A 25910-nucleotide genomic window follows, 5' to 3' on the forward strand; every position below is an offset into this window, starting at 1 on the left:
GAAGCTCTGGTTTTCCCAGTAGTGATGTATGGAAGTGAGAGCTGGACCATAAAGAAGGCTGATCGCCGAAGAATTGCTGCTTTTGAATTCTGGTGCTGGAGGAGACTCTTGAGAGTCCCATAGACTGCAAGAAGATAAAATGCATCCATTCTGAAGGAAATCAGCCCTGAGTGGTCACTGGAAGGACAGATCCTGAAGCTGAGGCTCCAAGACTTTGGCCACCTCATGAGAAGAGAAGACTCCCTGGAAAAGACCCTGATGTTGGGAAAGATGGAGGGCCCAAGGAGAAGGGGACGACAGAGGACGAGATGGTGGGACAGTGTTCTCGAAGCTACCAGCATGAGTTTGACCAAACTACGGGAGGCAGTGGCAGACAGGAGTGCCTGGCGTGCTCTGGTCCAGGGAGTCACGAAGAGGCAGACACGACTAAACAACAACAAAACACACACACACACACGAGAGGAAACCTCTATCCCTGACCTCATAGCATGACACATTTATTTGGGGTCTGTGGTAACCCCTTATGCTAGGCCCTGTTTGCACCCTATATGTAAAGCTCTAGGTCCAGGATAATAACCCTTTTCAACAGTCAAGGGCTCAACTAAGCAGACATCTGGGAGATTTCCTTTATTTCATTTTAATGCACAGTGACAGGGTTTTTTTAGCCCACATGGATGTGGCCAAAAGGAGGATGGCATTCCATCATTCTCAGGTCAGAGTCGTACCATATATTTAAAGCACACTATGATGCCACTTTAAACAGCCATGGCTTCTTGCCACCCCCTAAATTTCTGGGAAATGTAGTTTAAGAGTGCTGAAACTCCTCCATAGACCCCTATTCCCCTCGAAGAGCTACAATTCCCAGAGTTCCCTGGGAAGAGGGATTGATCCTGAAAACCATTCTGTGAATTGTAGTTCTGTGAGGGGAATGGGATGGGGTCTCCTAACACCTCTCAGCACCCAACACTTCCCAGAATAATTTTGGGGAAGCCATGTCTGATTAAAGTGGTCTCACGGGCGAGTCTCACCAATCAGCATTATAAGTACCGTATTTTTCACTCTATAAGACGCACCAGACCACAAGACGCACCTAGTTTTTGGAGGAGGAAAACAAGAAAAAAAATATTCTGAATCTCAGAAGCCAGAACAGCAAGAGGGATAGCTGCGCAGTGAAAGCAGCAATCCCTCTTGCTGTTCTGGCTTCTGGGATAGCTGCGCAGCCTGCATTCGCTCCATAAGACACACACACATCTCCCCTTACTTTTTAGGAGGGAAAAAGTGAGTCTTATAGAGCAAAAAATACGGTATGTATATGCATCAGTTACAATATCCAATGGGATAGGAGCATCTCTTCCATTGGTCGATAGCAGGGCGGCCGAGCGGCCAATAAGAGTTCCTTCCGCGTCCCATTGGCTGCCAGCTGTGTGGACCGGATTCCGTGGCAGCCAATCACGGCCCGCGTCCTCTGGGCACTTGGAGGAGGACAGCTTGGTGTGGCGTCAGCCTCACTCGGTCCACATTGCTCTCGCGCTGGGGCTCAGGGTGGGTGCTGAAGAGGACCTTGGCAGGAACCAGGAAGTTGAGCTGGCTCAGGCTGAGCTGGAAGGGCCGCGGCCCCAGGTTCAAGACCACCAGGATTGCGGAGCAGGATCCGGGGCGGAGAAAGGCGAAGACGTCCTCAGAGTGGCCGGCAAGGGGCAGAGGGATGTAATCGACGCCGTGCAGAGCGAATGAGGTGGCGTGCAGAGTGAGGAGAGAGTGGTGCAGGATCTCCAGCAGAGCCCGGTCAGAGCTTCCTTCCTAATTGAGAGAGCACAGAAAGCAGCCTCAGACCACTGACCCACCTAGTGTGCTGGTCCCGAGGGTTAACCGTGCGGCGAGGTCCGAGTCCAGTCCAAGGTCAAGGGTGCGGTATAGAGGCTGTCCGTCAAAGCTGAAGCAGGGTCCAAGGCAGGGAGTTGGGTGAGGTCAGGAACTCTGGCAGAAGAGCAGGGCAGGGTGCAGGCAGGAACAGGCTACCAACAATGTTGCTCCCTCAACCTGGGACTGGGGCTGGCTGGCTTTTATCTGCCCCGAGGCATAGGGCGGTCCCGGTCCACAGGTGACTCGCCTCTCCTGGCCTGGAGGCGAGCACTCCTCCTGTGGGAACTTAGTTCCCTCCGCCTCTCTGCCCTGATCCTCTGCAGCTCAGGAGAGGCTGGAGGGTGACCGGACCCAGAGGCAACCTCAGCTTCCTCTGATGGGGCTGAGAGTGGAGCACCTGCAGGCAATGGGTCCTCCATCACCTCCGGAGCCAGAGCAGACTCAGCTGGTGCCTGCACCTGAGGATCCAGCACAGGTGGAGGACCCTTCAGGCTCATGCCCCAGCTCAGCTGGTTCTGGAGGTGGGGAATCCTGTGCAGGCTGGGATTCCTCAGGTTCAGCCTCCGAGTCCGAATCCCAGGCCATCACACCTAGCTCCATACTGTCTACACTGGCAGCAGCTCTCCAGCGTTTCAGGCAGGTCCAGGCCTACCTGCAGATGCCGAGGATGGAACCCAGGACCGTTTGCATGTGAAGCATACACGCAGCAGCTGCGCGAGGGACGTCCCCTCGAAAAACACACACAACAGGATTCTAGTCCTCATCGCTTTGAATAAGGGGCTGATTTAAATAGGGGGTCAGCGGTGCCATCAGACCACAAGTCAGTGTTGCTGCATTTGGGCTGGATCAGTGGTTCCCAAAGGGGGGGTAGGATCACCGAGGTGGGGTGCTAAGAGTCAAGGGGGCGGCAGGAGATATGGGCGTACTTAAGGGTTGTGTAGGTTGGGGCGCGAGGGACGCGGGTGGCACTGTGGGTTAAACCACAGACTTGCCAATCAGAAAGTTGGCGGTTCGAATCCCCGTGACGGGGTGAGCTCCCGTTGCTCGGTCCCTGCTCCTGCCAAACCTAGCAGTTTGAAAGCACGTCAAAGTGCAAGTAGATAAATAGGTACCGCTCCGGCGGGAAGGTAAACGGCGTTTCCATGCGCTGCTCTGGTTCTCCAGAAGCGGCTTAGTCCTGCTGGCCACATGACCCGGAAGCTGTAAGCCGGCTCCCTCGGCCGATAAAGCGAGATGAGCGCCACAACCCCAGAGTCGGCCACGACTGGACCTAATGGTCAGGGGTCCCTTTACCTTTTTAGGTTGGGGCGCCGGGCAAGTGGCAAGTGCAAATCTCCAGTTTCAGAGAGGGCACACTCACAGCCCTACAGGATGATTGAGCGGAAGCATGGTGTAGTGGTTAGAGTGTCAGACTAGGGCGGGGTGAGAGTGGGGTTCGAATCCCACCGCCCCTGCCAGCCATGAAGCTCAATGGGTGACACTGGGCCAGTCACTGCCTCTCAGCCTAGCATTCCTCACAGGGTTGTGAAATGAGGAAGGGGACCGGTAACTTGACACTGCTGCCTCCAGTGCTGGTTAGCAGCAGCAAAGTGACCTTGGTGGGGCGCAGTGTGGATGGAGGTCCTGGGATGCCCAGACCCCCCCTCTCAGCCTCACTGATGTGGTCCAAAGGAAAGCAGAGCAAGACATTTGCTTCTCTTAAATGGGCTCCCTTCCTCATCAGCTCCTGACTTCTAATTATAATAATAATAATAATTTACCCCGCCCATCCAGCTGGGTTTCCCCAGCCACTCTGGGCAGCTTCCAACAAAATATGAAAAATACAATAAAACACCAGACATTACAAGCTTCCCTAAACAGGGCTGCCTTCAGCTGTCTTCTAAAAGTCAGATAGTTGTTTATTTCCTTGACATCCGATGGGAGGGCGTTCCACAGGGCGGGTGCCACCACTGAGAAGGCCCTCTGTCTGGTTCCCTGTAACTTGGCTTCTTGCAGGGATGGAACTGTCAGAAGGCCCTTGGAGCTGGACCTCAGTGTCCGGGCTGAACGATGGGGGTGGAGACGCTTCTTCTGGTATACTGGGCCTTTGAGGCCGCTTAGGGCTTTCAAGGTCAGCACCAAAACTTTTAATTGTACTTGGAAATGTACTGGGAGCCAATGTAGGTCTCCCAGGACCGGTGTTATATGGTCCCAGTGGCCACTCCCAGTCAGCAGTCTAGCTGCCGCATTCTGGATTAGTTGTGGTTTCCGGGTCACCTTCAAAGATAGCCCCACGTAGAGTGCATTGCAGTAGTCCAAGTGGGAGATAACCAGAGCATGCACCACTCTGGCAAGACAGTCTGCGGGCAGGGAGGGTCTCATCCTGCGTTCCAGATGAAGCTGGGAGACAGCTGCCTTGGATACAGAATGGACCTGCGCCTCCATGGACAGCTGTGAGTCCAAAATGACTCCCGGGCTGGGCACCTGGTCATTCAGTGGCTCATTTACCCCATTCAGGACCAGGGAGTCCCCCACACCCGCCCACCCATTACAGCTTGTGCAAAACCCACCTTTTTCTGCATTGGACCCCCCTCTTGATTTCAGCTAGTCCATCTGCCAGAGCCTGTCTTCACAAGCAGGGCAAGTTCCCAACTCCAGTATACCTGAAGGAGCGTCTCCACCCCATCGTTCTGCCCGGACACTGAGGTCTAGTGCCGAGGGTCTTCTGGCGGTTCCCTCAATGCGAGAAGCCAGGTTACAGGGAAGCAGACAGAGGGCCTTCTCGGTGGTGGCTCCCGCCTTGTGGAACGCCCTCCCAGCAGATGTCAAAGAGAAGAACTACTACCAGACTTTTAGAAGACATAGAATCATAGAATCATAGAGTTGGAAGAGACCACAAGGGCCATCGAGTCCAACCCCCTGCCAAGCAGGAAACACCATCAGAGCACTCCTGACATATGGTTGTCAAGCCTCTGCTTAAAGACCTCCAAAGAAGGAGACTCCACCACACTCCTTGGCAGCAAATTCCACTGTCGAACAGCTCTTACTGTCAGGAAGTTCTTCCTAATGTTTAGGTGGAATCTTCTTTCTTGTAGTTTGGATCCATTGCTCTGTGTCCGCTTCTCTGGAGCAGCAGAAAACAACCTTTCTCTGTCCTCTATGTGACATCCTTTTATATATTTGAACATGGCTATCATATCACCCCTTAACCTCCTCTTCTCCAGGCTAAACATGCCCAGCTCCCTTAGCCGTTCTTCATAAGGCATTGTTTCCAGGCCTTTGACCGTTTTGGTTGCCCTCCTCTGGACACGTTCCAGTTTGTCAGTGTCCTTCTTGAACTGTGGTGCCCAGAACTGGACACAGGACTCCAGGTGAGGTCTGACCAGAGCAGAATACAGTGGCACTATTACTTCCCTTGATCTAGATGCTATACTCCTATTGATGCAGCCCAGAATTGCATTGGCTTTTTTAGCTGCCGCGTCACACTGTTGGCTCATGTCAAGTTTGTGGTCAACCAAGACTCCTAGATCCTTTTCACATGTACTGCTCTCAAGCCAGGTGAAGGCAGCCCACTTTAGGGAAGCTCTTAATGTTTAACAGACCACTGTATTTTAATATTTTGTTGGAAGCCGCCCAGAGTGGCTGGGGGAGCCCAGCCAGATGGGTGGGGTATAAATAATAAATTCTATTCTATTCTAACTCACTGAAGGTTTGAGAGATGTAATAAATAAATAAATTCTGGGGATTCAACCCAGTGGACATGCTTTAGCACTGAGCTAAAGCCCTTCGCCAAGTGTGAGACAATGGTCTGTGTCTCACCGTGGACGCATTCTGCATTGGAACAGGGGATCCTTCGCCACCTTGCAATAGCGGGACTCCTGGAAGGGTGAGCTGGAGAACTCCCAACATCTGCCCCAAGCCAGCCTTCAGTGGGGATCCCCATGGCACCTGGAAGAGAGAGAGAAACAGGGAACAGAAAGGGATGTGGACCCCAAACCGAGGCCTTGACTCGTTTACCGGTTTATCTTTTTTCACAAGGGATTATTTGGGTGCCTTCTCGGCACAACAAATCCTTTCGTAGAATTGTAGATTACAAGCTGCTTGTGCAATATACAATTTACAGCTTGGAAGAAGTTATGGAATTGGGATTTAAATGTCACAGCATATTATACGTTGAAAGAAAATTATATGAAAATGATGTTCCATTGGTATTTAACTCCTAGTAAATTAGGAAAAATGTATAAAACGGAGTCAAATGTATGCTGGAAATATAAGGGGAAAGAAGGCACCTTCTGTCATATGTGGTGGAAATTTAAGGTAGTAAAAGGATTTTGGAAAATGATATATAATGAGTTGAAAAAAATGTATGCTGGAAATATAAGGGAAAAGAAGGCACCTTCTACCATATGTGGTGGAAATGTAAGGTAGTAAAAGGATTTTGGAAAATGATATATAATGAGTTGAAAAAAATGTATGCTGGAAATATAAGGGAAAAGAAGGCACCTTCTACCATATGTGGTGGAAATGTAAGGTAGTAAAAGGATTTTGGGAAATGATATATAATGAGTTGGAAAAAATGTTTAAAATAACCTTTTCTAAAAAAACAAAACAGAAGCCTTCCTTTTAGGAATTCCAGGTGCTGAAATCCCAAGGGAGCAGAAAAGACAATTTATCTATGTGTTACTTGCCCAGATGTTACTTGCCCAGAGATGGAAAGAATATGAAGTCCCTACCAGAGAGGAATGGCAGATCAAATTGATGGACTTTGCCAACATGGCTAAAATGACTGGAAGAATCAGAAATCAGGAAGACCAAAATTTTAATTAGGAATGGGGGGAAATTTATAACTTATCTTCAAGACCATTGTAAACAGTTAAAATCGTTAGTAAGATTGGAATGTCACTTGTAGTTTAATGGTGAACATTGGATACAATGGAGAGATAAAATATTTGGATTATTATAAAAGATGCAGGAGGAAATGATTAACAATAGGACCCACAAAGGGAAGGAGGGAAGTCCAAGAGATTCCTTGTAATTTTGTTTTTATGCTGGATATGTGAAAAATCTGAAAAACCAAATATTTTTTTAAAAATAATAATTCAAAAAGCAGCTTGCACCAGAGAAGTTTCACGCAGCCCAAGCAAAGTCCCTCCTCACCATCCAGCCGGGCCAGGCCTCCTGCGGGTGCCCCAAGGCCCCTTCCACCCGTTGCGCCAGTCCTTGGGCAGTCAGGTTCTTCTCGCCTCCCAGCAGACGGCAGCTGAGGATGACGCTGTCAGGCACCCGGCAAGAAATGTTGCATCTTTCGCTCTCGTCCAGGACAATCAGGACCCTGAAAGAGATGCATGTGAAATTAACCCTGTCACTGTTTTGCAGGGCGTGTGCTGAATTGCAGATTTCAAATGCTTGCTGCTTCGATGCTGTGATGGCCTGGGAATCCGATTCAGAGGCTGAACCGGAGGAATCCCAGCCTGCACAGGAGTCCCCACCTTCAGGACCGGCTGAGCTGGGGCAGGGGCTTGAACCTGAAGGGCCTGCACCTGTGCCGGATCCTCAGGAGCAGACACCAGATGTATCCACTCTGGCTCCGGAGGTGATTGAGGACCCATTGCCCTCAGGTCCTCCACTCTCAGCCCTGTCAGGGGAAGGTGAAGCTGCTGCTGGGTCCAGTAACCCTCCAGCCTCTCCTGAGCTGCAGAGGCTCAGGGCAGAGAGGCGGAGGGAACTAAGTTCCCGCAGGAGGAGTGCTCGCCTCCAGGCCAGGAGAGGCGAGTCACCTGTGGGCCGGGACCGCCCTATGCCTCAGAGGAGATAAAGGCCAGTCAGCCCAGTCCCAGGTTGCGGGAGCAACGTTGTTGGTAGCCTGTTCCTGCCTGCACCCTGTCCTGCTCTTCCAGAGTTCCTGACCACGCCCGGCTCCTTGCCTTGGACCCCGTTTCGCCCTTGACGGACAGCCTCCAGACCCTTGACCTAGGACCAGACTCAGACCATGCCACATGGTAACCTCCCCCCCCCCCGGGACCAGCACAGATACAAGACTTTTTTTTGCAGTAAGGGACCCGTCAGGGGTTGCTTCCAGATGACCTGCTTATGGTGCATGCACCAAGGGGGTTATACGATGTTATGTCCAGCAATAACACAACATTTCCCAGTGCGTTTCGCCATGGCTTCCTCGTTGCGAAAAGCCTGCTTTTCCTTTTAAAGGGGGAAGTGGGTTTGTTGTGCAAGAACAGCGGATTGCCTGTAACCGTGCAGCCTGAATTGCTGGTATGCGTTTGAATCCCACCTAATAATAATAATAATAATAATAATAATAATTTATTTATTCCCCGCCCATCTGGTTGAGTTTCCCCAGCCACTCTGGGCGGCTCCCAATCGAGTGTTAAAAACAATACATCATTAAATATTAAAAACTTCCCTGAACAGGGCTGCCTTCAGATGTCTTTTAAAGATAAGATAGCTGCTTATTTCCTTCACATCTGATGGAAGAGTGTTCCACAGGGCGGGCGCCACTGGAACATGAATGCATTGCAAAGTGCAAGATGGCAATGTGATGTCATATGACCTCCCTACAAACCAATCTGAATGAATTCTAAATAAAAGATGGACATTGCAGAATCTCCCGGCTAACTATGTGCAATGCATTTGGGACGAATGACGTCGTGCATTTCAGGGTCAGTCTAGATGATGCCCTGAGTACCTTCCAGTCCTTGGAGTCCTGTGCCCAGTGCTGGTTGGAATCTATTGGAGGAGGCTGCTGGGCTGGCCGCACAAGTTTTTTGTAAGGTTGTTACCTGGGCTGGCCACCTCAGTGTCCTCATCAGCATCACAAAAGAATGAGCTAGGTTGCAACTATGTGAGGGGGCCTTCCAGGCTAATGGGTGGAAAGAGGCTGGAAGCTGGAGACCTGCTAGCTCTGTGCTGGACCTAAAGCTGCAACTAACGGAGAAGCAATTAATGCAGACCCCCCCCACCCCACCCCAAGTGTCCCTATTTTCCAGGAACAGCCCCGGATTTACAGAAGCCGTTCTGGTTTCTGATTTGATCCCAGAATGTCCTGCTTTTCCTTAAAGGTAAAGGGACCCCTGACCATTAGGTCCAGTCGTGGCCGACTCTGGGGTTGCGGCGCTCATCTCGCTTTCTTGGCCGAGGGAGCTGCCGTACAGCTTCTGGGTCATGTAGCCAGCATGACTAAGCTGCTTCTGGCGAACCAGAGCAGCGCATGGAAACACCGTTTACCTTCCCGCCAGAGAGGTACCTATTAATCTACTTGCACTTTGATGTGCTTTCGAACTGCTAGGTTGGCAGGAGCAGGGACCGAGCAACGGGAGCTCACCCCGTCGCGGGGATTCGAACCGCCGACCTTCTGATCGGCAAGTCCTAGGCTCTGTGGTTTAACCCACAGCGCCACCCACGTCCCTTTTATTATGGAATAGGATGTCCCTATTTTCATCTGAGAAATGTTGGAGGCTATGCTTAACGTTGATGTATTATGCCCAGGTTTCATAGATGAGTAAATATATCCTAAGGACACGACAGTATCTGCTGTTCTTCATTCCTATGAAACTGAACCCTGGCCAAGCACTGGAATGTCTTGCCACTCAGATATTGGGGTGATGCCTAAAAGTACCCAATAAAAGGGCAAACCCCCAGCCTCCCAAACTTCAGATTCTCCAATGCCTTGGGACTGCCTGCATTCCCCAGTCCTGCCACCAGAGGTCCTCGCAGACCCTGGACTAAGGAGGGTCTGGGGGAAAGGAAATTGAAAAGATCAGAGAATAAAATATATGATGAATTTAAGAAATCATTTAAATTGACTTTTTAAAAAAGGCCGGAGATTTTCCTTCTAGGAATTCTGCCCATAGAAATAAAGCAAAATACAAGACCACTGCTTATGTATTCAATTACGGCTGCAAGAATACTGATAGCCAGAAGTTGGAAAAGTGAAACAACACCTACAAGAATAGATTGACAATCACTCATGCAAGAGTACTTTCAATTAGCAAAGCTGAGCGGAAAAGTTAGAGGAGCCCCAAATAAAAAAATATACAGAGAATGGGGACTATTCAAAGAGTATATATAAGATTGTGCTGTAAAAATGACGTTATCCTAGCAGAACTGAATGATACTTGTATATAAAAAACAAATGGAATAAACATACTAGAAAAATATACAGGAAAAGTTATAAAACAAACTGTGCAACAAAATTAAGATAACAGTAAAAGTACAAAGAGAATGATTGGAAGTTTCTTTCAGAAGACTCTATTAGATAAGACAGGATGTTATAACCAATGTTCCTTTCTTATTGTTAACTCTCTTTTGCTTTTTTATTTTTATTTCTTTATCTTTTTTTCTCTTATAATTTCGTGTTAAATTTTGTTGTAACTATTTGTAACATATATGTAAGATGATATTTTAAATCAAGAAAGACGAATTATTTAAAAGAAAAGAAAAGAAAAGAAAAAGAAAAGAAAAGAAAAGAAAAGATCAGAGAACCCCCATAGGCCACTGACCCCTCACTTACTTCTCCTGCCCCCGATCTGGCTTCGTTTGAGCGCCCAGCTCACTCCACGCATCCAGCACCTACAATCAAGCCCCACAGAAGACAGGATCACACACCCACATATTTGGGGTTCATCAATCCTAAGAGGGAAAGCTCAGGTTCCCGACTGCAGTTCCAATCAACAACACACCTTAGATTCCTCAGTGTACTTACAAATGTGCATTGCAAAGGGGGCCTTCTAGAATTTTTTCCCTTTTCTTTACCTATAGAGCAGGCACCCCCAAACTCGGCCCACCAGCTGTTTTGGGGCTACAACTCCCATCATCCCTAGCTAACAGGACCGCTGGTCAGGGATGATGGGAATCGTAGTCCCAAAACAGCTGGAGGGCCAAGTTTGGGGGTGCCTGCCATAAAGGCATCGTGTTGGCTAGATGGGCCAATGGAGTCTGTTCTTACGCTCACCCCAAATGTGAGGAAGCTGGGGTGAGGGTTAAAGGCTGCCCAAAACCCTTGTTAGGTTCGAGTATGTACAGAGTCTGGAGTTTAAAATGCTTCTATATTAAAACTTCGTTTGTAACTCGCCTCTCTTTTTCGTGCCTTGCTCTGTAAAGCGGATTTCCCTTTAAAACTGGTTTTGGGGGTCCCTGTCCTCTCAGTGCCACATAAACCCTGAAGTTGCTACTGCAGACAAATAGGAGGGACTTTGCAATCAGTCCCTTCGCTTCCTTAAGTATGAAAGACACTAACCTAGCTTGTGTTGCGACATCAGTTAAAGATTTATTTATCCAGGCAGATCTGGATAAAAACCTGGCTGCTGCTGCTGCTGCTGCTGCTGCTGCTGCTTCTTCTTCTTCTTCTTCATCATCTTGAAACACAGGTGCCTAGCAAGCTGTCTTACACAGAGTCAGACCATTGCTCCATCTAGCTTGATATTTTAAAGCCATGGTTTTCCCAGTAGTGATGTATGGAAGCGAGAGCTGGACCATAAAGAAGGCTGATCGCCGAAGAATTGCTGCTTTTGAATTCTGGTGCTGGAGGAGACTCTTGAGAGTCCCATGGACTGCAAGAAGATCAAATGCATCCATTCTGAAGGAAATCAGCCCTGAGTGCTCCCTGGAAGGACAGATCCTGAAGCTGAGGCTCCAAGACTTTGGCCACCTCAGGAGAAGAGAAGACTCCCTGGAAAAGACCCTGATGTTGGGAAAGATGGAGGGCACAAGGAAGAGGAGACGACGAAGGACGAGATGGTGGGACAGTGTTCTCGAAGCTACCAGCATGAGTTTGACCAAACTGCGGGAGGCAGTGGAAGACAGGAGTGCCTGGCGTGCTCTGGTCCAGGGGGTCGCGAAGAGGCGGACACAACTAAACGACTAAACAACAACAACAAGCTTGATATTGTCTACACGGACTGGCAGCATCTGTGCAGGATTTTAGGAAAGGGTTTTTTAGCCCTACCTGGAGATGCTGCCAGCAGGGGTTTGGACTTGGCAGCTTCTGCAGACGGCACAGGTGCCCTGTTGCTTAGCCACAAATTTCCCCAAGTGCTTTTTTAAATTTTTTACTTTTTTTTAAGTGTCCGTCTGGGATTCAATAAGAAAGGGTGGTATATGAATATTTCAAACAAGTAAACAAAATGCCACTGGGTGGCACCGCTCTTACCGCCTCCAGCCGCCAGGCGGGATCCTTGCCCACCAGGAATCCGTGGACCCCCAGAGCCTGCCAGAACTGGAACGCCCCCTGCAGGGTCAAACAAAAGGAGTTGGATGCTCAGGGATGGGGAGCTGAATTTGGCTGCAGAAATCCCAGGCTCACTCAGCTGGGAATAAGACCCACTTTGAGACAGAGGGACTGACTTCTCAGTTAATGTGTTGTGTGCCCACTTGCGGTGCATGGAACTGAACATGCCAGGACCCGTCATGGCTCAGCCCAAGAGCATGTCAACTCAGAATATTGCGTCTTGAAAGCAAGGGCCGGATTCGAGCCAGTGGCCCTGGCACGGGCACAGGGTGTCTCTGTGCACGTACAGGATGAACCCAGGGCCGGATTGAGGTTTGATGAGGCCCTAAGCTGCTGAAGGTAATGGGGCCCTTTATATGTCCAGCTGTCCTTTGTCAACAACAAATTGCAGCTGTTTTATGTGTTGGATAGATATGCTATATGGTAACTGATGGACCTAATAGGCATCCAACCCATTTGCACATAACAAAATATGTATTTTATCCAAGTAACTGTTGAACTGAAATACAATTAAGATAGGAAAATTCATGTTAAATTGCTGCTTCATGGGTTGTTTTTAAAAGTCTGGAATGGATGAATCCATTTTGCATTGCATTCTATGGGAAAGTGTGCCTTGGTTTTGGAACACTTTGGTTTTGGAACGAACTGCCAGAATGGATTAAGTTTGAGAACCAAGGTACCACTGTATATAGAAAGGAGCAAAGCAGTGATATTTTAGGGAGCAGGCTAGCAGGTGGGGTCCATGACTTACATCATAGGAGCCTACACAACACAAAACACTGTTGCTGTGTGTAGGTTTTATTTTATTTGTTTTTTATCTTATATTTTGGAAATGTACATCCAGTTTTTCCCCGCTCTTTGCATTCTTTGGGGGCCCCCAAGAGAGTGGGACCCTAAGCTATAGCTTGTTTAGCTTCTACGTAAATCCGGCGCTGGATGAACCCTTGCCTCAAAACGGACATTGTATAGCTGGAAAAGGTTCACCAAAATGATTGAGGCAGGGAAAGCTTGCATCATTTGGGAGTTTTTATATTAGAGGAAAAAAGCAAGTGTAGTTATTCTATGGAACTCCCTGCCACAGGAGGCAATGATGGCCATCAACCTAGATGGCTTTAAAAGAGGATTGGGCAAAGTCATGGAGGAGGAGAGGGCTGTCGATGGCTACTAGACAGGACAGCTATAATCTGCCTTCATGGTTGGAGGCAGCAGTGCTTCTGAATCTGGAAACCGCAAGAGAGGAGAGGGCTCTTATAAATAATAATAATAATTTTTTATTTATACCCCACCCTTCCTGGTTCAGAAAACCAGGCTCAGGGGAGCCAACAACAAATTTAAAACACATAATCGATGCATCAAAAAACAGCATAAAATACAGTATAAAACGTGAATAATAAATTCAGAATTCAAAAATCAATTTAGGAGGGGAAATCCATCCAATAAACATTAGATGATCACCAGGGCTAGCTGGCTAAGTTAGTCCTATTTGGGCCAGCGAGGAGACCAAGGGAGAATTAGCTGTGGGATCCCAGAGCGGGGAATCTTCATAAAAAGGGGAGAAGGAAGGAAGGGGAAATAAAAGATCAAGCTAAGTTCAATTAAAGGCCAGGCGGAATAGCTCTGTCTTACAGGCCCTGAGGAAGGAAGTTCAATCCTGAAGGGCCCTAGTCTCATGGGACAGAGCATTCCACCAGGTCGGAGCCCTCACTGAGAAGGCCCTGGCCCTGGTGGAGGATAATTTAACTTCCTTAGGGCCTGGGACCTCTAAACTTCCTGGACCTTAAGGTCCTCTGTGGGGCAGACCAGATCTTGCACTCAGGTCCTGCCTGCAGGTTTCCCATAATGTGCATCTGGTTGGCTACTATGAGAACAGGGTTCTGGACCAGATAGGTCACTAGCCTGATCCTGCAGGCTGTTCTTAGTTTCTTATGCACCACCACCCCCAGCCAACCTCTGCACATCTGGGATCAGAAGAAAGGTTTCTGGGCCAAAGTCTGTGAATTCCAACCAGGCTTGAAGTTTATTTCAGAATTTAAGCAAACCGACATCAGCAGTCTCCTGCCCTGGCAGCTGAATACGGGCAAACATGGCCAGACTTTGAGGAGGAACGACAACCACATACCTTGAGGTGATGGTGTGTCCAGTTGTGCTTTGCAGGGGAGTCCAGCTCCTCTTCCCAGACTGGGAGTTCAAGCAAAATTCGGAGTCCTGGGTGGTTGGAGGAGAGGGGAGTTGGGATGGGAAAAGGCAAAAATAAGAGAATCATGGCCACCCAACCGCTGCATGCAAATCTCCGGTGAAGTTGAGGCCTATGTTGAACAACGCCTATCCTAAAAAAAGTTCTTACTAATGTTTCATCGGAATCTGCTTTCTTGTAGTTTGAATCTGTTTATTCAAGTCCTCTCCTCTGGAGGAGCAGGTAAGAAGCTTGCTCCATCTTCCATGTGACCACTCTTCAGATATTTGAAGGTGGCTAAAATATCTCCTTTCCATCTTTTCCTCTCCTGGCTAAACATAGCCAACTCCCACAACTCTTCCTCTGAAGTTTGAAGACCCAGCTCCACCTCTCTTTCAAATCAGAACCAGTGAAGGCAGTGAAGGTCCTGTGTGAGTGCCTGGAGGCGGTTGGAGGATGGATCGTGGCTAATGGATTGAGGTTGAATCCTGACAAGACATAAGTACTGTTCTTGGGGGACAGGGGGCGGCCTGGTGTGGAGGACTCCCTGGTCCTGAATGGGGTAACTGTGCCCCTGAAGGACCAAGTGCGCAGCCTGGGAGTCATTTTGGACTCACAGCTGTCCATGGAGGCGCAGGTCAGTTCTGTGTCCAGGGCAGCTGTCTCCCAGCTCCATCTGGTACACAGGATAAGACCCTCCCTGCCCACAGACTGTCTTGTGAGAGTGGTGCATGCTCTAGTTATCTCCCGCTTGGACTACTGCAATGCGCTCTACATGGGGCTACCTTTGAAGGTGACCCGGAAACTGCAATTAATCCAGAATGCGGCAGCTAGACGGGTGACTGGGAGCGGCCACCGAGACCATGTAACACCGGTCTTGAAAGACCTACATTGGCTCCCAGAACGTTTCTGAGCACAATTCAAAGTGTTGGTGTTGACCTTTAAAGCCCTAAACGGCCTCGGCCGAGGATACCTGAAGGAGCGTCTCCACCCCCATCGTTCTGCCCGGACACCAAGGTCCAGCTCCGAGGGCCTTCTGGTGATTCCCTCACTGCAAGAAGTGAGGTTACAGGGAAGCAGGCAGGGGGCCTTCTTGGTGGTGGCGCCTGCCCTGTGGAACGCCCTCCCACCAGATGTCAAGGAAATAAACAACTACCTGACTTTCAGAAGACATCTGAAGGCATCCCTATTTGGGGAAGTTTTTAATGTTTAATGCTGTATTGTGTTTTTAATATTCAGTTGGGAGCTGCCCAGAGTGGCTGGGGAAACCCAGCCAGATGTGTGGGGTATAAATAATAAAACATTATTATTATTATTATTATTATTATTATTATTATTATTGAATTGTAGTTAGAAGGGACCCCCCTGGGTCATCCAGCCCAACCCCCTGCCATGCAGAAATCGCAGCTAGAGGAGGTGTTCATCTGACCTCTGCTTAAAAACCTCCACCGAAGGAGAGTCCTGCCTGAGACCCCGCAGGGCAGCTGCCAGTCAGAGCAGGCCACGCTGGTGGACCAAGGGGCCCTGATGCCACAGAAAGCAGCTGAGCTTCCGGTGCCCACAGACAGGGCCTGTTTCAAGGCAGGAAATGGCAGGTTGCGGTTCTTCAAGTACAATCTTGCCCCACACCTGATGAGGTTGTTGTGCTGCAACTTCTAGGCTGCATCAACAGAAGTCCTAGTGTCCAGATCAAGGGGGATAATAGCCCTGCTCCCTTCTGCCTTAGTCAGGCCCCACTTGGGGTCCTGTGTCCAGTTCTGGGCGCCAACATTTAAGAAGGATGTTGACAAGCTGGAAGGTGGGCAGAGGAGGACGACCACGTCTTGATGATAATAATAATGATAATGATAATAATAATAATAATAATAATAATAATAATAATAATTTACTATTATTTGTACCCCGCCCATCTGGCTGGGTTTCCCCAGCCACTCTGAGCGGCTTCCACAAAGACCAAAAATACACTGAGATGTCACACATTAAAAACTTCCCTGAACAGGGCTGCCTTTAGATGTCTTCTGAATGTCAGGTAGTTATTTATCTCTTTGACATCTGATGGGAGGGTGTTCCACAGGGCGGGTGCCACCACCGAGAAGGCCCTCTGCCTGGTTCCCTGTAACTTGGCTTCTCTCAGTGAGGGAACCACCAGGAGACCCTCGGAGCTGGACCTCAGTGTCTGGGCTGGACGATGGGGGTGGAGACGCTCCTTCAGGGATACTGGACTGAGGCCGTTTAGGGCTTTAAAGGTCAGCACCAATGCTATGAATCTAGGACGGGGTAGGCAACCAAAGGCCTTCTCAATCTGGCCTGTGGACGGTCCAGGAATCAGCATGTTTTTACTTGAGTAGAATGTGTCCTTTTATTCAAAATGCATCTCTGGGTTATTTGTGGGGCATAGGAATTTGTTCATTATTTTTTTTTCAAAATATAGTCCAGCCCACCCAGTGGCGTAGCGTGGGGGGTGCAGGGGGGGCCGGCCGCACCGGGCGCAACATCTGGGGGGGACGCTCGCCGTCTCCGGAGTCGCCGAAGAGCCTCGGGCGCAGGCTGTAGCAGAGCCCCATGTCTTGCGGAACCGACGAGCTGGCAGAGGCTCTCAGCGCTCGCCGTGGTCCCCGCGCGTCAGGGCCGCGGAGGGCGCTCCAGGCAGCCCCTCCTCACAGCCCCGCCGCCGCCGCTGCTGCTGCTGGGCCATGTTGCATTTTCCTCGCCTCTCTGCCCTCCTCCTCCTCCGGGCAAGCGGCGTCGTTTGGGCGGCAGCGCCAGCGGCAACTCGCCTCAGATCACCTGACACGGACCCGCCGCCGCTGCCGTGGCTACCTTACCGTAAATACCCCAGCCCAGGCAGCAGCAAGAAGAAGCTGGCAGCGGCGGCAGGTTAGGGGTTAGGGGGCGCAAATTACTTGCTTTGTCCCGGGTTAGGGGGCGCAAATTACTTGCCTTGCCCCAGGTGCTGACAACCCACGCTATGCCGCTGAGCCCACCACATGGTCTGCGGGACAATTGACCGGCGTACGGCTGAAAAAGGTTGCTGACCCCTGATCTAGGTCTTTACCTCTGCCACTGAACTGTAACCCCCCCTTCATACCTTCCTTCTTCCCAACATCCACCAGGGCTTCCAGCTGTTCCTGAGACCCATGGGCAGGTAGGATCCTGCTCAGATTGGCAAGGTCACTCTCGAGGATTGGGCCCAGCACCAAGGCCTGGATGGAGAAGGCTAGGAGCTGGTCCAGCTGACGTCTTACACCTTGAGGGAGAAGAAGGGAGGAGAGGCAGGGTCACTGCTTAGACTCCACCCCACAACTAACACCCCTCTTGCCCCAATTTTAATCGAGCATGATTAAGTGGGCACAAGATGTGGGTCACTATATTGGTTACGAATGATGGGGAAAGTTGTGGGAAATAAATATGAATTTCACGGCATGTCGTGCAATAAAATAAAACTCTATGAAAATGGCCCACAGATGGTATTTAACACCCACCAGATTGGGACGCAGGTGGCGCTGTGGGTTAAACCACAGAGCCTAGGACTTGCCGATGAGAAGGTTGGCAGTTCGAATCCCCGCGGCGGAATGAGCTCCTGTTGCTCGGTCCCTGCTCCTGCCAACCTAGCAGTTCAAAAGCACACCAGTGCAAGTAGATAAATAGGAACCACTCCGGTGGGAAGGTAAATGGCGTTTCCGTGTGCTGCTCTGGTTCGCCAGAAGCGGCTTAGTCCTGCTGGCCACATGACCCGGAAGCTGTCTGCGCACAAATGCCGGCTCCCTTGGCCAAGAAAGCGAGATGAGCGCCGCAACCCCAGAGTTGGCCACGACTGGACCTAATGGTCAGGAGTCCCTTTACCTTTTAGATTGGTGAAAATGTCTTTAAAAAAAGGAAAAGGTCTATTTTGGAAGTGTAATGAAATTGAGGAATCCCTTTACCACATGTGGTGGTCCTGTAAAGTAATTAAGGAATATTGGGAAACCATATAGAATGAATTAATTTTTTTTTTTAAAAAAAAACTTTCCCCAGAACACCTGAGGTTTTCCTCTTGGGTCCCAAAAAAGCAAAAGAGTTTATTACTATGCGCCACCTCCTCAGCTACAGCCTTATTGGCACAAAGGCGAAGAACAAGTCTAGTACCCACTAAGGAAGAATTGGCAGTGTGAAATGTTCTAATATGCAGAACTGGCTGGTCTGACGAACAGGGTAAGAGAAAACGAAGATAAGGAATATAAGGCGGAATGGGCAGTTGACTATTTTAAGAACCAATCTAGACAAATACATAGCTTAGCAGGTCTCCAGTAAATCCAGCAGAGCTGAAAGAGAGTATTTAAATGGTGACAAATTGGATGATTAAAAAGATGTGGATTACGCGGAGTAGCAGAAAAGAAAAGGAGCCAGGAATAGGGTGGAAGGGAAGTCATATGGTATATGTATACATTCTGTATTTGGTACGAAGTTTTAAGTGGGAGAGGGACAGGAGGTTAAATATGCTCTCCGTTCCTCTTTTTGAAAACGTAATTTTTTAAAAATAAAAACCACAACCCTCCTGACCTCCTTACCTTCCAGGTCCCCTTGCCCATCGCCGTCGGAATCCGGGAAGGAGGCCGCGGGCAGGTGGTAGAAGGAGGCTTTCTGCCACCAGACCAAGGGTGGCCGCGGCCTTGGCATCGTGACCAAGAGGAGGACGGCCAGGGCGAGCAGGCAGGCGAACAGCGCCCCCAGGAGGCAGAGCAAGGCCTTGCGGACGCCCGGCCAGGGGGCAGACCCCGCCTGCTGGACCACCTCCTCCTGGCTCAGGTAGGTGGGGCTGGGCAGGGCGTGGCCAAGTAAGGGGATGCTCTCGCTGGGCACCTGGGAGGTGAGGACCACGTCTTCCGCTTTGCCCATCCTCTATTCCTTTGCCCGCAGAGCTGCAGGGGGTCAAAGACAGAGTTGGAAAGAGGGGAGCATTTTGCGGTGGGGATAACGCAAGTCAGCGCAGTATTTGGGGGTGTATGGGTTTGATTCTGACCAGGGTGGATTTGATTTAAATCAAATCGATTTCAATCACGATTTCAGTCACTAGTCAGGAAGACTTGATTTAAATCACTAGTCAGTAAGACGTGATTTCAATCATTTTTTTACAGAAAGGCTCATTCTTGCTGGTACAGTCATACCTCGGGTTGCGATTGCTGCGGGTTGTGTGTTTTCGGGTTACGGACGCGCTGAACCCGGAAGTAGCGGAATGGGTTATTTCTGGGTTTCGGCGCATGCGCAGAAGCACAAAATCACACTTTGCGCATGCGCGGAAGCGCTGAATCATGGCACACGCCGCGCTGTGGGTTGTGAATGTGCCTCCTGCACGGATCAGGTTCGCAACCCGAGGTTCCACTGTATAATCTTAGTATTTGCAACTAGGTGAAGGTTTCATTTTTGGAATCATAAATTTCCAGAGTAGTTTTTACAGTTATATCAAAAATAGCTGATTTGGTTATACTATTAGAAATACAAAGACAGGAAATTATGAAATTATTGTTTATATTTGGACAACTTTTCTGCTGTGCTTTATTGAAAGGAGAAAAATAACCATTTCCTTAATAACAATTTAAACAATTTATTCAACTAAAACAATAGCATTATAGCATATGTATCTATGTTTGTTACCTGATGCAGTTAAACGATTTAAAAAAACAAAAAACAGACTGAGTTTTGGCACACGTGAAAAACTTATAACAAATCCTTACTTCCTGATGAATAGCCTTTGGACTATAATGTAACCTAAAAAGAAAACTATATTTAGAAAGATTTTTCCTCCGAAAGCATTTTATTTAAAAAATCTGATTTAAATAAAAAAACTAATTTAAATAAATAAAAATAAATAAAAGCATTGCTTTTTATCCACCCTGATTCTGAGATGAATCATGGGTTCACAAAATTCTCCTGCCCACAAGACAATGAATGGGGAGCTCGAGTGAAGTCTCAGCCAAAGAAGAATGGCAACGTAAAGTGATGGAATATGAGCAGCTTGCAGAATAAGAGAACAAGAAGAACGTTCATTTAAAGAAGATCGGAAGATGTATACTGACTATACAAGGGGAAATTGTGTACACTTGAAAACATTGGCAGCATTAAGATAAAATCAACAGTGTAAATCTGTTCTGATGGAAGTAATAATGGAATACTGAATGGTTTAGTTTAGGCCTTTGGTCAGGGTTTTCAGTCTGATTATTTTCTTTCTGTATAAGAACAAGCATTAAAGAGGCCTCCTGGCCCGCTCACAGGTCCTTTATAAGACCAGAGGTAACAGCTGGCCCTGGAGAATATTAACCACTGTCAATTTTACCCATGGACGGCCATCTGTCCAGATTTTAATTTGCTCTGAACTAATTTTAAGATGTATTTTAATTAATTGATTGCCTGTTTTATGTTCTTATGTTCTTTGTATACTGTGTTACTTTTATGAAGTTAGCCGCCCTGAGCCCATCTCTGGCCGGGGAGGGCGGGGTACAAATAAAAATTTATTGTTATTATTATTATATAAAATATGCAGGAATTTATGCCTTGCAAAATGAACCATGGAAAGAGAAGAAGGGAAGTCACTGATATTTTAAGGTTGTCTAAATGAATACAGTCATACCTCGGGTTACAGACGCTTCAGGTTGCATTTTTTTGGGTTACGGACCCGCCAAAACCCGGAAGTACCGGAACGGGTTACTTCCGAGTTTCGGCGGTCGCACATGTGCAGAAGCGCTAAATTGCGCTTTGCGCATGTGCAGAAGCGCTGAATCGCAACCCGCACGTGCGCAGATGCGGCGCTGCAGGTTGCGAACGCTGCGGCTTGCAAACGTGCCTCCCGCATGGAGCACGTTCGCAACCTGAGCGTCCACTGTATTCTAAATTGTAAAAGAGAAAATTTAATAAAAATTATATATATGAGAGAATGAATGGGAGTTGCCGCACCCGAACTCTGAAGGCTCCCCGCATATCTCAGTAATAAGGCCAGCCCTCCTGCCGCTGTAAAGGTGGGCGTTGCGAAAAGGCGTCTTGCAAAATGCTTCTTACGAAGGATGCGGGGACTATGTGGCAATCCTGCCCCGTCTCAGGGAAGAGGCGGAGGTAGCAGGAATTCAGCTTAAATGACCTTCGGGAAAATCAAGGCAGCATTCCAAAGTCACACACGCCTGTCTTTGCTCCTGCGTCTGCCTTTGTGAAGAAATCCACGAGAGGGGCCGTCTCCAAGGCCTCCCTCACCCTTGTTCCAGTTACGATACCTCCAGCTATCTCTCGGCTCAGATCCCTTCCTTAGCAGGATACAGCTGATAAGGAGGAGCAGCCGCGCTTCCTTCCAGGAAGGATCATAGAAGCACAGCAGGGACCTGGCGGTCATCTAGTCCAGCCCCCTGCAATGCAGGGACCGCTGCTAAAGCATCCATGACAGATAGAAGAAGAAGAAGAAGAAGAAGAAGAAGAAGAAGAAGAAGAAGAAGAAGAAGAAGAAGAAGAATTCCACGGGTGGAGGGAAGACACAGGGCATTAAACAAGAAATGGATAAATGTTGGTACATAATGAAATATGAAAATGTGAATTTACAAATATAATGTATATGTATCATTATGTAAAGATTTCATATATGTAAAGGTAAAGGGACCCCTGACCGTTAGGTCCAGTCTTGGCCGACTCTGGGGTTGCGGCGCTCATCTCGCTTTATTGGCCGAGGGAGCCGGCGTACAGCTTCCGGGTCATGTGGCCAGCAGGACTAAGCCGCTTCTGGCGAACCAGAGCAGCGCACGGAAACGCTGTTTACCTTCCCACCGAAGCGGTACCTATTTATCTACTTGCACTTTGACGTGCTTTCGAACTGCTAGGTTTGGCAGGAGCAGGGACAGAGCAACAGGAGCTCACCCCGTTGCGGGGATTCGAACCGCCGACCTTCTGATCAGCAAGCCCTAGGCTCTGCGGTTTAACCCACAGCGCCACCCGTGTCCCTTATATATGTATTGTAACATTAATAATGAATAAATGAAAAAAACAAATCCTTCTTTTTCTCTGACCTGAATCTTCCAACTCCTATCCTGAGCATTAAAAAAGAGTCAGTGACGATAACAGTGATGATACTGCCACTTATTTGTGGGAGGTGCTTCGATGACTGCATTCTTGGACTATGTTCTGAGAGCTGTGGCAAGCATTGCAGAGCCATTCCAGAAACAGCTGAGGCCTGGCTTTCGGCTGCTATGCAGAGAGACAACACCTCTCCTTCCATATCTGTGTTACAAGAAAAGATCTGCCACCGACCTGATACATTCCTCAGGGTTTTGCTGAGATGGAGCCATGATAACCTCTCCCCTCCCAATCCTACGCACTTTTACACAGAATAAGAGCACTTCCAAGGGATGCTGGTGGCGCTGTGGGTTAAACCACAGAGCCTAGGACTTGCCGATCAGAAGGTTGGCGGTTCGAATCCCCGCGACGGGGTGAGCTCCCGTTGCTCGGTCCCTGCTCCTGCCAACCTAGCAGTTCAAAAGCATGAAGTGCAAGTAGATAAATAGGTACCACTCCGGCGGGAAGGTAAACGGCGTTTTCGTGCGCTGCTCTGGTTCGCCAAAAGCGACTTAGTCATGCTGGCCACATGACCCGGAAGCTGTACGCCGGCTCCCTTGGCCAATAAAGCGAGATGAGCGCCGCAACCCCAGAGTCGGCCACGACTGGACCTAACGGTCAGGGGTCCCTTTACCTTTACCTTTAAGAGCACTTCCAGAAAGTCACTGTTTGGGGGCAGGATTCAGTCACAGACCTGCGAATTCGGTTGTACAATTCAAGCAAGAGTTCTGCTCCAACCATGCACCCAATTTCCAAAATTGGAGTGTTGTTGTTTTTTACAATAAGGATAATCTGGACTTGTGTACAATATGAAATCTAACATACTATAATCAATTACAACGTGGCACCTAACATACTGTTGGTATTCCTGAGGTGAGTTGGTATTGTACAGTGGGTTGTATAAAAATGCTGTACAGCAGGTCTTTCTGTAAAAAAAAGATTTAAATCAAGTTTTACTGATTTAAATCGTGATGAGTAGAATGTGTCCTTTTATTAAATCGTAGAATGTGTCCTTTTATTTAAAATGCATCTCTGGGTAATTTGTGGGGCATAGAAATTCGTTCATTCCCCCCCAAAAAATATAGTCCGGCCCCCGCACATGGTCTGAGGGACAGTGGACCGGCCCACGGCTGGAAAAGGTTGCTGACCCCGGTCTAGTGGGTTTTTTTCTGAAAACAAAATGCCTAAATTCTAACACATCCTAGTAGGTACTTTTCTTACAATCTGTTCCTCATTTTGGAGCTCTCTGCTGAGCAATGCTGGTGGCTGGTCTGAAAAATGCTTGTGTTGCATGGATACAGCAGGCTGTGGATGAAATTTACAGTGGATGCTCGGGTTGCGAACGTGATCCGTGAGGGATGCACGTTCACAGCCTGCGGCGTTTGCAACCCGCATCTGCGCACACACGGGTTGCGATCCGGTGCTTCTGCGCATGTGCAAAGCGCGATTTAGCGCTTCTGTGCATGTGCGACCGCCGAAACCCAAAAGTAACCCATTCCGGTACTTCCGGGTTTCGGCCTCCTCCCCCTCCTCATTTAATCACCCCAACAGCCCTGTAGAGGTAGGTGAGGCAGAGAGGGAGAGGGAGCTTCGTGGCTGATTGAGATTTGAACCCAGGCCCTGGCTGTCTATGGAACAAGGTGTTTCATATACAGGGGAAATGTGGTCATTTCCAGTACAGTGATACCTCTGGTTACATACGCTTCAGGTTACATACGCTTCAGGTTACAGACTACACTAACCCAGAAATAGTATCTCGGGTTAAGAACTTTGCTTCAGGATGAGAACAGAAATCGGGCTCCGGCGGCACAGCAGCAGCAGGAGGCCCCATTAGCTAAAGTGGTGCTTCAGGTTAAGAACAGTTTCAGGTTAAGAACGGACCTCCGGAACAAATTAAGTACTTAACCCGAGGTACCACTGTATCTGCATCCAGTAACAATGGAGACAAAATTAAAATCAGTTTGCATTAAAGATGGACCTGCCCAATGCACCCTTTCTGGAAAAAATCACGAACCAAAGCCAAACCAACCATCACAAGTCACCCTTCTCTGAATTTTTCAACGTAGCTCCTCAGCCAAGTCTCATGTACAAAATTACATATACCAGGACCTGAATTCTGCACGGAAAGTCATTTGTCCGTGCAAATAACACGCAGGAACACATTGCATTAAGGGAAATCGCTTTGCAAAAATTGTGTTTATTAGGCATACAACTGCATACGAAAAGGTGTGTATCGGGAGAACTTTGCACGAAAATGGTGACGAACTGTCGGGAGGCCTTAAAGTAAAATCCTCGAACCGATTTGGAAATGTGCAGCGTGGAATTTAAGACTGGGAAAAGGAGAAACCAAAAATGGACAGATTAACATGTCCCTTGCATAATTTTTTTTCCAGGAAAAAAAGGGGTGGCTTGAGAAAGAAGCCCCCAGAGACCGCCTGCCGTTCAGGATGCAGTTGCTAAACTGGGGATTTGCCGGGTGGCCTAATAATAATAATAATAATAATAATAATAATAATAATTTATCTGTACCTCACCCATTTGGCTGGGTCTCCCCAGCCACTCCGGGCGGCTTCCAACAAAGATTAAAAATACATTAAAATGTATACGGCATGCTGCCTTCCATCCCGCCGAACCCCCGTTCTCTGTGCCTTCCCACATGCTGCAAAACGGGGGAATTATAAACGAGGCCTACCTTACAGGGTCGTTGTGACAGTTATACAGAGGCCATCACATTTTGGGAAACACTGGATGCGTTGCCAAATATTGCAATGAAATGGTCCTGCAAAACAGGCGTCGCTCTTACCGTGTTGTGTTCTCTTCTTGCAAAGGAGGGCAGGGAGAATGAGAGTAACAAAAGAGAGTAACAGGCCCGTCTCTCTGGGTCTCCTCCTTTCCTTCCTGGACTCTGGTGGGCTGGGAAGAAGGCAGGAGTGGGTGAAGTCTCTCCCCAGATATCTCTTGCATCCAATGTCCTGGACAGGGGGGGAGGGGGCTGGCTGGGAGCTCCCAGGTCCTTGTGAACCATTAGGAGGGGGGTGGCAATATTTCGTCAGCTGTGCAAGCGGGAGGAAAGGCCCCTTCTCCTCACCTTGTTCCTTTCCAGCTCTCGACACTCTTTTTCGGGTGGTTAAGCGACCAATAGAGAGCAGTCCTCTCTCTGAAGACCCGCTTGGTCCAAAGATCAAAAGCCTGAAGAAGGAGAGGGATTTTGACGCTACCCACCCCCAGCGAGCCAGTTCGTAACATGCACAAATAAGCCAAGAGACCATGCCGGCTGCAATTTTTGGGGTGAGATTTTTAATTAGGTGCCAGAATTCTGGTTCCTTTGGGTCTAAATCGCTTCCAGCTATCAGATGATGTCTGTTTAAGTCCTGCTCCAAGCAGGTGTATTGAAAGCAGTTGTTTGAGGAATGGTTGAGGGAGACACAGTAGCGAAACGAGCACCCATAATTAGGGGAAGTATATCTTTGAATGCCAGATGCCGTGGGGGTGGGCAAGGAGGGCTGTTAGCCTTTCATGTGGATTTCGCAGACGCAACGAGACTTTCTGAAGTATACCTGAAGGAGCGTCTCCACCTCCATCGTTCTGCCC

General features: G+C 48.7%; 1 protein-coding gene across 1 annotated transcript; it reads right to left on the bottom strand.

Annotated features, from left to right (window-relative positions):
- On the bottom strand, nt 1-25417 carry LOC308484247 (amino acid transporter heavy chain SLC3A2-like). Its single transcript, XM_081019024.1, has 9 exons — nt 25123-25417; nt 18803-19153; nt 17344-17502; nt 14202-14287; nt 12005-12082; nt 10367-10425; nt 7000-7174; nt 5662-5790; nt 1-1800 (listed from the first exon to the last, which is right to left on the bottom strand). The coding sequence occupies exons 2-9, from the start codon at nt 19128-19130 to the stop codon at nt 1450-1452; spliced, it is 1365 nt and encodes a 454-aa protein (XP_080875150.1). The 5' UTR covers nt 19131-19153; nt 25123-25417; the 3' UTR covers nt 1-1449.
- Between the last annotated feature and the right edge of the window lie 493 nt (nt 25418-25910).

This window comes from Podarcis pityusensis (genome assembly GCF_964106645.2).
Source record: "Podarcis pityusensis genome assembly, chromosome: 8".
Taxonomy (NCBI): Eukaryota; Metazoa; Chordata; class Lepidosauria; order Squamata; family Lacertidae; genus Podarcis; species Podarcis pityusensis.